We start from the raw sequence: 13,877 nt of genomic DNA on the forward strand, positions 1-13,877 counted from the left end.
TGTTTTAGAATCCCCATGAGATTTCTGCTTAGGTCTCATTGACTCAATCACCCTTAGCTGCAAGGGAATCTTCGAAGGCAAGTTTCTAACTTTCTAGCTCCTGAGGTAGAGGAAGACCAGGGAAAAGGGTGTTGGAACAGGCATTCACTGAGGCAGCCTCAGGTCTCATCTTGGAATCAAAGCATTCCTTTCTGTGAGTTTAATGATCTACCTTGGCGGAGCAGTCCAGTACACCCCTGTCCTCTCACAACCCATCTTCTGAGTCAAGTCTGAGAGTCCTCTCAGGTGGCCACTGCAGATGTGCTTTAGGGAGCTGTCAAGGGCCACGTGGCGAGGCAGAGGTGGCACCAGGCCATGACCCAGGTCTGCTACTCCCAGGTTTGGACTCTCCCCTGTCCTCACCGTTTCTCACACAGCTGTCAAGGCCTGGTGCAACAGAAATCTCACGAGTCTCTTGTCTCCCAGGCCTAGCGTCGGTGGAAGCCTACAGCTACAAGACCAACGAGTGGTTCTTTGTGGCCCCGATGAACACGCGGAGGAGCAGTGTGGGTGTGGGCGTTGTGGAGGGTAAGGAGGCAGCAATGGGTGGGGCTGACCCTACCCTGGCCCCTGGGTCTTGTGTTGGGTCTGGCCTCCTGCTTGATGGTTCTAACCTGGTTCCATTCTCCAGATTACTGCTTCAAGTTAGGAACCATTTTTCCTGATTTAACAGATGAGAGAGGTTGAGACTGAGGGAGGTGGAGCTCCTGGCCCAGGGCTGAGAGGTAGTTGAATGGGTTGGGGGAAACAGGAAGAACCTAGAGGAAATGCCAGCCTGTCTCTGTCTACTTGACTAAAGCTCTGCTGTAGGTGGGAACCAGAGTCCACCTGTCACCCAGGAGCACACTGTCATGGGTTAATTTTGTTGAATTAATTTTTAAAAATATTTTTTTAGTTGTCAATGGAGTGCTGAGGATAGAACCCAGTGCCTCGTACATTCTAGACAAGCGCTCTACCACTGAGTCACAACCCCAGCCCCTATTGAGTTCGTATTGTGCAGACATGGAACATTAAGCAGAGCCATGAGCCCTCTTCCCAATCTGACAACTGTCTCCTCAGGGCAGTCAGAAGTATGTGGGGTGAGGCAGGAGGCCGATCTGGGGCCTGGTCAGACAGTGCACAGTCGTTTTTGTTCCCAAAACCCTTCTGAAGAAGATAGTCAAAACTCAGATTTTCTCCATTCTTTCCAATTGGGGAAATTGAGTCCCAAAAAGTTTCAGGGATGAGCCTCACATCATGGTGGCAGTGAACTGCACAGCTGGCCCTCAACCCATCTCCCGCCTCCCAGCTGTGTTGTGCTGTGCTCCTTCAGGCCATTGACAAGTGCAGATGGTAGGAGTTTCATAAATATGTGTGAATTCAACATGCCAAGGTGTAGAGTATTATTTGAACCAAAAATGCTAGTTTATAGGACGACCCTGGCCCATTACTGTCCTGATGTGTGGGGATTTAGCTAGAAGATCTGTTTACTCAGATGTACACAGATATGTTCTGTCTCTGTCTCATGTGCACACAGCAAGAACACGCCCATGCACACTTGTTTTGGGCAAAGTGGAGTATGCAGTTAGACAATAATGGAAATATTCTTTTCTCTTTCTGTACTGGTTTGTGTAATTTAAATTTTCATTTAAAGCTATTTTAACACACTAAACAAGTCATCTTAAGTGAGTACAAGAATTTTTTTCCCTTCTACCAAGATAAATTGTTTCTTGCAGTTTCATCCTCTTGGTGGAACAGAAATTGATTTGTCTGCCAAATCTAAGCGCTTTGTCTAGCCACCTTCCCATTTCCCCCCTCGTTCCTCAGCCAGGAATATCAAACAATAGACCAGGGCTTAAAAATAGCAAATCCCTGCTAATAGAGTCAAGGAGAAACCTTGAGTGGGTATTTTTTTTAGCTGATGCAGGGATGGAATGGCTGGTGGGGGTTAGAGGAGGTGCCTTAATGGAGTAATATAGAATACTCCCCTTGACAAAGGCTTTTGTGAGCGTGTTCTGTATGTGGAAGGAGCGCTGTCTTGTAGCCTACCCTGTGGAGATGGAGGACAGATTGGGAACTCATATTTCTTGCCCCTCCTGAATCTGAAGCTCTGTGGGTCACCTGGGGGCAGCAATGGGTTCAGGTTATGGCTTTGGGGAGAGTTTGGAGTGGGGAACTTGAGTTGGCTCTGCTCATAGACACGGCTCTGCTCTTTGTTCAATTTTCTCCCCTCCCTCTCATCATCTCCACCATACCATGTAGTCTGAAGGACACTGGAAAAACATGGAGGAAATTAGGATACCTTCTCTTGGCTGCTTGGAAGAATCCCTGCTCAGAGAAAAAGACAGGGAGGATCAGAGTGTAGGCCGAAGCTCACTAGCAGAGTGGGAGGTGTGTTAAGGAGACGGTCACATTGAACCAGCCACACCATGTGGGTGGCCCAGTCGTTTTTGTTGGTGTTGTGTGTTTTGTTTTTTTTTACTTTGACTTTGGTGAGGGCAGAACCGGGCAGGAGATGTCTATTTCTTCCAGAAGCGTCAGTTGAGAGGACCCGGGGTAAAAAACAAAACCAGGCTCAGTGACGATAGAAAGATAATTTTGCATTTCGTACATCAATAGCCCTGATGGTAGGGTATAGTTTTGAGCCTGAAAAATTTAACTTAAAATATTTATTTCAAATTTTCTCATTTTATTTGTACTCTTGGTATTAGGAAAGCATATAATTACCCCCAAAATGTATTGAGTAAATAATCCTGTTAAGAGGATTTGCACTTGGTGGTGTTTATTTAGCCTATAGTTGGTGTTCACGGACATTGTTCTATAATTCGTGCCCCCAATCCCCGAAGATCAGGTGAGGTAGAGCTCCTCCCCCTCCCCACAGCAAGAGTTGTCCCATTGCATTCTAAGACTAGATATTAAATCCAGAATGTTCAAATCTCTACTGTCAAGCAGCTCAAATACCAATTTTATGCTCCCTTGTCCAACCTTGCTCCTAGTCCCCAGCCCCAGGAAGAAATGATGCTCTTGGGTAACGGCTTCAGGGCTGTCATGCATGACTTGGAAATCCCAGTGTAGTCTGCATAAAAGTCCAGCCACCTTAGCCCAGAATATACATAGAACACTCCACTCACAAGCTCTGCCTGTGTGTGGAGTTAAGGAAGGAACAGAAATAGTAGCTAAGCTCTGGGCTCTCATCAAAGATTTTTCCACATTTATCCCATCTGTTATTGCAAGCCGTTAGCCAGATGGTTAGCCTGCCTGGTAATAGCCGAGAGCCCTCCAGCTCTCCCATCTATCCAGTGCAGGAGCCCTGTTCTAGAGAAGCTTTAACACAGTTCACCAGCAAGTATACGTTGAGTCTGGTGGTACCAGGTTGTCGCTTCGCGCTGGGTCTTTGGAGTTCTTATTTAGTATGAGGTTCAGAATTGCTTCTAAAGAGCTCAGGGCTTAGGAGCAAGTAGAAGGCAGAAATGTGGAGACTGTTTCCCCTGCTGGGGGCATAAGCTAGAGCTCCTCTGGAGGAAGGGGGCCCAGCACTCTGAAGTAAGAGTGCCCTGTGGGTTAAAGGTGGAGCATCAGCCAGGCCTCAATGCCCTGCCAGCATCCCTGTCACCATCCTCATCCTCTTTTTCTGTTCCAGGGAAGCTGTATGCCGTTGGGGGTTACGATGGGGCCTCCCGTCAGTGCCTGAGCACCGTGGAGCAGTACAACCCAGCGACCAATGAGTGGATATATGTGGCCGACATGAGCACCCGCCGCAGTGGTGCAGGTAGGGAGCCTCAGGGTCAGGCTGGCTGCTTGGCACACAGCCAGGTCTTGAGTCCAACAACACATCCGTACACTTCAGTTTACTTTTCTTCTTCTTTCTTTTTACTGTATATAATCCCATTAGCACCTTTGCAGCCAGACACAGTGCTTATAAGTGCACCTTCCGCAGGGATCCCTTTGCTAGAGTGTGGAAGAAATACTGTTCTTTATCATCACCCTGTTTGTACGGAGGGTCTACATCTCTTCAAAGTGAAGGCTTACTGAGGGTCAGGCGCTGTCCTAACAGGTCCTTCCTGTGCCTCAGTCTATTTAATCATCATCACAGCCCTGAACGGGAGGTACAGTATGAGTTATATTACAATATTGATAATATTGATTCCACTGACCAGGTTTTGAAAGTAAGTCTACCAGGGGTTAAATAATTTGCCTAAGGTTATAAAATTAATTAACTGCCAGAACTGGAATTCTCTCTCCAAGGTTAGGCCTTTTAACTCACAGATAAATCATTAGAAGTTCATTCCTGTGAGGGAGTAGGACAAGTGTCCACACTTTAGCTGACACAGCCCAGCTTGCCTGCCTGGAGTCCCTGTCTTGAGGTTGGAAGACAATATACTAGTATTCACATCTGAGATAAACCCTCATCCCCTCTCCCTCACCCCCACTCTCCCTCATCCACACTCTCCCTCATGTACACTCTCCCTCATCCCTGCTCTCCCTCATCCCCACTCTCCCCCACATCTACCTGCTCCCAACATGGGAAGAGAATGACCTCTAAATGGTTTTGCACAAGTGCTTCTTGTGGAGGACTAGGAGTTCTGTGGTTCTTTGGGTTCTTTTTGGAGCTGTGGCAGTAGTTCCTCCTTCCCTGCTTGGTCTTCCTATCATCCTAGAGGCCCCAGGAAGAGGTTTGAGGGACAGGCAAGGCCCTGGATGCTGTTCCTTTGGTGTGTAGCTACTGATTCCCAGTCTGGGTCTGGTGGGAAGGAAACCATAACTGAAAGTTTCCCCTCTGTTTTTTTTTTTTTTTTTTTTTTTTTTTGTCTCAATTTCTCCCCTGCACCCTCATATATTTGTGTTTGGGGTGCTATTTTTCAGGATCTCGTCTCTGCTGATCCTGACAGATCGGCCCTTCCTGAATGTGGAGCAGATGCTTGGCAGTTAGGAAACTTGGGCTTCAGTGCTGGGTCTGTTCTAACTTGCTCTATGACCTTAGATGAGTCCTTCTCCATTTCCGGCCTTCAATTCCTCAGAAATGAGATGAGTGGGTTGGAGCAGGTGTTCCTTAAGGACCAGTTCAAATCACAGATCCCATGATTCTTCCCTTCCATAAAACTCCTGTAGTAATTTAGACTTCTAGTGTCCATAGATTATACTTTCTAGAAGTTCCCTCCTGTTCCTTGAGGCATGAGAGCAGGTGCTCAAAGCTCAAAAATGTAGGAACAGCTCAGAAGAGGGGACCGTGCACACTGAGGTGCTTGGCTGCTTTGAGAAAGTTCCCCAGCAAAAAGTGCTGAGGCAGATCTAGTGAAACTAGGATTTCTCACCTGCCTTGAAAGTTCAGGCTCAGTCACGTGAATGAAGTAACCTTTGGAGGCCACAACTGCTTTGTCTACAAGCTGCTTAGAAGGTTACTGCTGGGTGGTTATCATTCAGCCCTGATACTGCCTTTTAAACCTAGGTAGGGGACCCAGGGTGATGTCATCCCAATGCCTGTGTCCCTGGGAGGCACAGTGACCTTGACTTAGGGAATGAACTCTTTCCTCAGATTACTGTCAGAGCCCTGGCTGCTTCAGTTTCCTAATGTGTGGGAAGTCTCGCTTCTAGTTGGGAACCCACATACTTGTCTTGGGGGTGTTTTTTGGTGGCACCAAAGGCCCTGTCTTCCAGCTGCCTAGGGCCCTTGGAGGTACCCAGGCTGGGCTCTAGATACAGGTAACCTCTGCATCAGTGTTCATGATCAGGCTGCCCACAAGTGCCTTGAAGGCTGCTTCCTTTCTCAGCAAGGTGTGGATAGTTAGAGGATAGTTAGGTGAAAGGAGTCCATCTCAGGGTTTTAGGGGTGACTGTTCCTGCTCACCCACCGTGAAGGTGGAGCCTAGGAACCCACTGACTGGGTAGGCCTGCATCCATTAGCTAGCCATTGTTGGTACGACAGCACCATCTGCTGTTAGTTTAGGGCAACTGCTAGGAACCTCTAGTTTGCTAGCATAGTTGTTGAAGGGGATTTTACATTGTCATTCAAATATCTGCCAGAACTTGTACTCCCAGACATAGGGAACAAGGCAAGGGTAAGACAGTCCTTGTCCATATGATGTTTATGTTCTACAAATCCAGTTCTTGAATTTGAAAACTGGTTGTACATCCTAATCACCCGTGGAACTTTTCCAGGCTCCTGACCAGTGTCTCTGGGAGTGAGGCCCTACAGCCCATCTTCTCAGGAATCTTCCAGCTGGTAGAGATGCATCCTGTCCATGGAGGGGAGTAGTCCACAGGCATTTCTACCCATTTTATCCCCCTCTCTTCACAAATGGGAAAACTGAGACCCAGAAAGGGAAAAATCACCCAATGGAGAAATTAGAGGCAGGTCTAGAACCTAGGTGTCCCAGTCACCAGGCCAGTTGCTGTTTTTAGGTGCTAACACCCTCTTTTATTGATTTTGTCTCCTTGACTTGTATTAAAGTATTTTAAAAGGTTACCCTAAAGCTTGTAAATGATGCCTTAGCCTGGCCAGCTCCGTGCATGGTCTAATGCCCTCTGGCATCCAGGAGAGAAGTGGGCAGAAAAACAGCTTCCGCTCTGAGACTATCAGGGCGGTCTCTCTGGTAATGATCTCAGCATACCTGCTGCATGACTAGTTTCAAATTTTAACTCTTTTCCAGCTAATACAAGGCTGAGTAATACAACAGTTTTAGAAGGCGAGGCATTGTAGGTAGGCAAAAAAGAAAGAAATATAGTTTTACTCCCCCGAAATAACTACTTTTAATGTTTTGGTGGATTTCTTTCAGTCTTTTTACCTACCACATAGGTATATGCATATATTTATGATTTTAAAACATGAATGGAGTCATATTTGCTGTATATTTCAACATTTCCAAGTTGACAATCTCTTGAGGAGGTGGGGAGGGTATCATTGTATCTGTTTTACAGATGAGGATACTGAAGTCCAAGGAGATAAAACAGTACCCACCAAGTCACCTGCTAGTGGTGGCCATCTGGGGCTGGGCACCAAGCCTCATTGTGTCTGGTTCCTGTAGCCAGCCTGAGGTCAGGACACCACTCTGCCTTTCAGGGGTTGGAGTGCTCAGTGGACAGCTGTATGCCACAGGTGGACATGATGGGCCCTTGGTGAGGAAGAGTGTTGAAGTTTATGATCCTGGAACAAACACCTGGAAGCAGGTGGCAGACATGAACATGTGTCGACGCAATGCAGGTAATGTAACTGCTCTCTCCTTCTCTGCTGTGGGGGTCCTAGTCTCTTCTCTCTGCACACAACAGTTTCCATGAGAGGAAGAGGGGAGAGATTCTCAGGACCTCAAACTGAGCTTGGACACTGAACAGGGAATATCCATCTGCCAGACATGTTCTAGGTGAGAGGCAGGAAGAGCTCAAGACCCAAAATACTTGCCCTTCATGGAGGGTTCCCCCACCTCCATGGAAGGTGATAATTTTACTGCATGTAGTTTGGCACAGACCCAGAAAAGACCTCTGTCACCAATGCCCCTGCCCAGTGGCTTAAGCATAGCACTGTGTGGACATGGGCCAGAGAGTGTGTGGCCCCATCTTTTCATTGCTGATCCCTGTCTAGGGGGCTCTCACTTTCACCTAAATCCAGTTGCCTTCCTTACAGGCAGAGGTCGGCCCTTGCCTGATTCTCCAGGGGAACCACTTCCTTTATTCCCTTCTCTGTACTTCCTGTTTCTCCTATCCTTTCTTTCCCTTCCCCTGTTCCTTCCATAGGGGCTTTAGATGTGTATCTCCTGGAGCCTGAGAGTCCTATCAAACTGTTTCCATTTGGAGTTTTGTCCTTTGGGTCAGGTCCTGTGTTGATTCACCCTTATGCCTTTGTGCTTTGGGAAAGTATCAGCTGAGCCCACCCTCCCAGGATGGAAAGACAAACAAGTTTCTTTCAGGCAGAATTATTCCCTTTATTCTCACCTTACCTGTTCACTAAACCCATTTGTGGCTGACTTGTTAGAAGTATAAACAGAGGGGAAGTTTACTAATTTACTCATTGCCTGAGTCTCCTATGATTTAACTTGGCCTTTGACCTTAAGCCACATGAGCAGGGAATTATAGAACCCTTAAGGCAGTGAGTCCATCTGAAGTCTGAGAACAAGTTTAAATGTAAACAGGAGTATATGCAAATATTCACATCTAGATATTTCTACTAATAACAAAAATGGAGTCACACTATAACTCTGCTTTTAAAAACTCACTTCACCATCTTTCATCAACGTCCTATGACCTGCTGAATTAATTTGCAGCATTTTTTTCTTTTCTAGAGTCTAAGTAATGCTTTGGTTATTGTAAATGGTTCTTGTAGTTAAATTAATGTACATATTTAAAATTATTTCTTATGATAAAAGACCAAAAGTGGAATTTTGAGTCAGAGAGAGCACCTGTGTTTTAGACCACCCAGGTGGTCCATTTTAGTCTCTCACTAATATTTGAGAGTATCCTCACCAACACTGAAACCAATACTACTTTTTAGGGTATCATCAAGGCTTTAATCTAATTTTGCAAAAATACACAGTTTATTGGACTATATGGCCTCTTAGTTATACTTTCTTACTCTTCAGTCCCCATTTCTTGAGACCTTGCCCCATAACCAGCTCACTCTGAGATCAGGATGGGAGGGGAGCCTGGACCCAGGCAACGAACAGTATGTGAGTTTAGATCCCTGTCTTGTGAAGGGGTTATGGACACTGCCATTAGCACCACACAGGGGAAAGCTTATAAGCAGAGAAGTAGTAGTGCACAAAATCACTCAACTGTTTTTTTCCCCATCCCAGGGGGACTGGGAGGTGTGTGTGCCAGGTGCTCAGTACTCACTGACAGAGGAGCAGAACTCACGATGCTCTATCAGGGGGATGGAGGGAACATCCGAGGGAAATGATTGTTAGGACAGGGGATCCTCGGAACCTAGTGGCTGTTGGCAGCATGTGCCACCACTGAGCAAACTCAGACCTGCCAAGCTGATCTCCATTGTCCCACCATACGTGAGGGAAGGGCCTCTAGGACCACCAGCATGTGTCTGCTGCAGATCCAGATCTGTGGTACCCTAATGTCTCTGGTGGCTTCTGCTCCACTCCCAGGGGTCTGCGCAGTGAATGGGCTCCTGTATGTGGTCGGAGGAGATGATGGATCCTGCAACCTGGCATCGGTGGAGTACTACAATCCTGTCACCGACAAGTGGACGCTGCTGCCAACCAACATGAGTACCGGGCGGAGCTACGCAGGTCTGCCTTCCAGCTCCACCCACCCTGGGCTGGGGAGGGGAGGAGGAGACTTGAGCTTGCTTAACTTGGGTCTGAGTGCCTCCTCCTGGGTGGCAGGTAATTGTCACATGGCCACCACTCCTTCTCTCTGTGCCCAGGAAAGATGCTGATAATTAATTAGCACATCCCCTGTGACTCTGAATGTAGCCTTGGAATTCTTAATATAGTGTTCCAAGGAGCCACTTCCAAATGATCTACACTGCCACAAGAGATTTTAGAGTTTCATTACCATTCCTGGCTTATTTTGTATCAGGCTCCTAAATGGCATAAAGTACAGTTCTTGGTCTCTGGAAGTTGAGTTGGAAAGATAAGCCCTATCTGCCTGCACAGAACAGGGGAAATACAAGATGACGTACACATGAGTTGTAAGTGAAATGTCCTATATGGCTTTATTACCTGACAGGATGGTGAGAATTTGCAGGTTCAGGGACCTGTCTCTGGAGGAGACAGGCTTCATTAATCCTTAACAGTGGGTCACAATGACACCAAGAGCTGCCCTTTGCTGAGGCCCCACTCTGTGCCATGGGAGTTTGTGTTAGTGTACACATTCACTCTCTTCTTTTTCAACAACCCTAAGGCTGAATGGGACTCTGTCCCTCCATTTTACAGATAATAAAACTGAGCTTTGAGAGTTCAACTTGGCAAAGGCCGTATAGCTAACATATAGCAAAGTCAGAATTCAGACTTGGGTCTGACTTCTAAGCCACACCCCTTCTGCTACCCTGGCTCAGGATTGGGGCAGAAGATCAGTGGGAATAATGGTAGGCCAATGTGGAACCTGTGTACTACCTGTGGAGCATGTATGGGGTTTGATGAGGTACAGAGGCCAGGAAGACATCAGGGCTGATGTTCTAGAGGTCTGAGGTCCATGGGGAGACCAGCAAATATATAGCCACAATGTAACCCAGCTCCAGAACCTGGGTTAGGCCAAATACTTACTTATGGAGCACACACAGTGTGCCAGGAATCATCCTAAATATTCATAGACATTTTCTCATTTAGTCCACATCTTGACTCTAGTGGCGGTCTTATTCCCATCTGCACTAGGAAGGCCAGTCATTGATGGCATTGGGTAGGCTTTGAGGGGTTTGTGTCACATCCTTTCAACACAAGGCTCCCATCGCAATGAACTTCTTTCACTTTTTCCTCCTTTAGGGTTTTTCCCACCTTGTCATATTTTTCTTAGCTAAATAGGAAAGATTTTAGAAGCATTCAGGTCCTAGAGCAACTCTGTTCCAATGGCTAATTACGAAAACCAGCACTGTCACTTTCTTTCTGAAGCCGTAGAGAGAAGAGCAGGCTGTTCTCTAGGACAAGATGTTGAGGCACATCTGGGATCCCCTCTTGGCTCCACATGTGCCTTAATGAGAGGGGAGGGCTTAACAATGGCTGGTTAGAATTTCCTACAGGTACTGAATATTTCATGTGCCTGTTTTCACTCTGCCCACACCACATGTCGGTGGGAAGCAGACAAATAAGCATGTAATTTTGTGTTCAAACCCATTGACTGAGTAAGTCTTGAAATCTGGGGAAAATCTCAGAAAGGCAAAGATTCATAGATGAAGTTATTTATTGGAGTATTATTATAGCAAACAATGAAGAAATACTTAATGTCTAACATGAGGGAAATCGTTAAATAATCTGTGGACTGTTTTTGTAGGAGTGTATGTTTAACACCATGAGAAAATATTTGTGACAGGTGTTAGGCTAAAGGGGATTGGGCAGTATGTACCATGTGTGTTCAGTCCTGTGGTTCTGCCTTGGGGCAATGGTGGGCTTGAACAGCTACTGCTTCTGATAATGGAGTCAAATCTGAATTTGAATCCTGGCTCTGCCACTAACCCTAGGTGTCTGAGCCAGGTGTTCAATCTGACTGAACCTCTGTTGTATCACTTGTAAAATGGGAATAAAACTAGACAGAGCCTCTAAGGGCTGTTGTGAGAGTGAAATGTGATAAGTTTTGTGCAGTGCCTTCCTGGCACCAGACTCCTCTCAGTAAACAAATGTGATTATTATTAGAAGCCAGGAAATAATCTAGAAAGATAGTGGCAGTTCTTTTGTGTGAAGGGATGAAAGATATTTTCTTTGTGTTCTCCCAAGTTTTCTGTAATGAGAATATATTACTCTTATAATCAAAAAAGAATGCTTATATAGAAAGAGCAATACAAGAGCCTGCTTTAAAAATGGTAGCTGCTGGGTGCAGTGTTGCATGCCCGTAATCCCAACAGCTCTAGAAGTTGAGGCAGGAGGATCACAAGTTCAAAACCAGCCTTAGCAACCTAGTAAGGCTGTAAAGCCACTCAGCGAAACCCTGTCTCTAAATAAAATATAAAATAGGGCTGGGGAAGTGGCTCAGTAGTTAAGTGTTCCTGGGTTCAATCCTTGGTACAAAACAACAACAACAAAAAGCAAACAAATAAACAAACCTTATGAAAGAGCTGTCCAGGGTGAAGGGATTCTGTCAAAGTCATATAACACATCTTCTTGCAGACTTAGGTTTGCCTTCTTGCACACATTTATATTGTCACCTTTATCCAGGAGTTAACAGGAAATGATGTCTTAACAGAATCTCTCCTGTGGGGTATCCTGGGCTTTCTTTTAGCAGTGTTCTCTTAATCTCATCTTCAACTGGAATAGTTTATAGTTGTGAGAATATGTTAAAATAAGGCTCCCATAACCATTTTACCTGTAAAAACCTTTTAAGTTAGGATTTTGTTCAGCATCGGGTGCCAGAAAAACTGACAGGTTGTTGCTTATATAAGAAATGGAGTATATTTGTCTGAGGTAGGAAGAAATCGATGATTGACTGGTGACTGTCAGTGAAGAACCAGGTATCTCTCTCTATTCTGTTCTGCCAGCTTTCTCATAGCTGGGCCTTACATGAGCATCCCAGGAAGGACAAGGACAAGCTCAGGCTGCAGCACTGGCAGACATGCATTTACAATGTCATTGGCCAGGACTGGACCACCTGACACTTCCAGCTGCAGAGTAGTCTGAGAAGCTAAGCTGTGAACTAGCTGGCATCTGTGGTAGAGGACTCAGCCTATAGTCCTTCATGTCGTGTCAGTGTACTACAGTGAGGTTGTAGGTCACACATGGATTCGCAAAGTCATACTTTGGTTTCTCTTTAAATAATATAAATCTTTTACCAAGTTAGGTGTTGAAGAGGATTTTATTTTATGAAAATATACCTGTCTGGAGTATTTATAAAAGTAAAGAATTGGACTGGGGAGATAGCTCAGTTGGTAGAGTGCTTACCTCACAAGCACAAGGCCCTGGGTTCAATCCCCAGCACCACAAAAAAAAAAAAAAAAAAAAAAAGTAAAGAATTTAGCACTGGAAGATTCTCTTGGTAAGATAACGTTAAATAGGGTGGGAACTGGGCCTAAGGAGGTGACTGGACTTGTCTAAGGCCACAGTGCATGTTGACAGGTGGCAGAGCCAGTGTTGCATTCAATTCTTGCTTCCATGAGGTCAGTCTTCTGTTCTTTCCAGTTCATTTCAGTGTCTTCTAAAAGCAGACACAAATCACCCATCACTTCTCTGTGGTGATTCAGACTCAGAGCTGCACAGGGCCTCTGCGTTCTCAGTGAGGGTGCTGCATGTGGATAAACTGAGTGCCAGGTGCCAGGGCTGAGGGCCGGGGGTGGGGTTGTCCCAGCACTGGATGACCTCTGTGATGGTGTAGGGTGAGTCCACCCACCTGGGATGTTTGAGGGACTGTGCCCGTGGGTTCAAACGTCTTGCCAGGACTTGGTTATTAAAGTGAGAAACAGTCAACTGCTGGGAGCCCAGGTCCACAAACCCTTCTGTCACTGGGACTGTGAATAAATAACATTGGAGAAACTAAGGTGACAACTTTCTTCCCCTTTCATGTAGGTGTTGCTGTGATCCATAAGTCCTTGTGACCCAAACTCCCACTGCCAGGAGGAGGAAGGAGCGGGAGCCCGTGACTTGGAGCTGCGGGACCATGACGACTGGATTTGACTCACTGGGAGGGTCTGAGATGGCGCGAGCACGACCCTTTCCCATGGTGCAGTCTCTGTCAGTGTGGACGCTGGTGACCCACCTCCTACTCCCCTGAGGTGCTTTGACCTCCACCCTGAGCCGTGGAGTTCTGGACGACTCAGCAGCACCTTTGGGCTTTTTTTTTCCTTGTTGTTTCTACAGAGACAACAGAGAACCTAGAGTGTGTGTGTGTGTGTGTGTGTGTGTGTGTGTGTGTTTAAAACATGCGGGCACGTGGGGATGTGTGATGTGTGATCTTCCACTGGATCTCTTTACTACTGATCCCTTCACCATGTTAAAACTCAAATCACAGAAACCTCTCTTCTGGATTTGTCCCATGGAAACCCCAAGACTACCAGAGCTACTGTCTTTTGGGGATCTACTTGGATGGGCTGGGCATGTCCAGGAGTAACTGGTCAGTGGGGCAGTCCTCTGACCACACCTGCAAAGGTGACTTGACTACTGTAGCTCTGTTGAAGAGCTGGGCCTCCTCGAAGCTGCCATGTCCTCTGGGTACCAGGACATGGAGCAGACAGAATCTGTGCCCCTCGTCAGCCATTCTTCCTTGGGCTTCTCTCTAGGAAG

At 46.4% G+C, this 13,877-nt stretch overlaps 1 protein-coding gene across 3 annotated transcripts in view; it reads left to right on the forward strand.

Moving 5' to 3' along the window:
• Klhl3 (kelch like family member 3) overlaps window positions 1-13,491 on the forward strand; it is a 98,502-nt gene extending 85,011 nt beyond the window's left edge. For 2 of the 3 annotated variants that reach the window (XM_047556642.1, XM_047556645.1), the window contains 5 exons: window positions 466-567; window positions 3,659-3,787; window positions 7,076-7,216; window positions 9,102-9,341; window positions 13,164-13,491. In XM_047556642.1, coding sequence (XP_047412598.1) covers window positions 466-567; window positions 3,659-3,787; window positions 7,076-7,216; window positions 9,102-9,341; window positions 13,164-13,192 — 641 coding nt within the window. In that variant the 3' untranslated portion in view covers window positions 13,193-13,491. The remainder of the gene's footprint in view (window positions 1-465; window positions 568-3,658; window positions 3,788-7,075; window positions 7,217-9,101; window positions 9,342-13,163) is intronic. The other variant, XM_047556644.1, reaches the window with a different exon arrangement.
• Window positions 13,492-13,877: the final 386 nt, after the last annotated feature.

This window comes from Sciurus carolinensis, chromosome 6 (assembly GCF_902686445.1).
Source record: "Sciurus carolinensis chromosome 6, mSciCar1.2, whole genome shotgun sequence".
In the NCBI taxonomy this organism is placed as follows: Eukaryota; Metazoa; Chordata; class Mammalia; order Rodentia; family Sciuridae; genus Sciurus; species Sciurus carolinensis.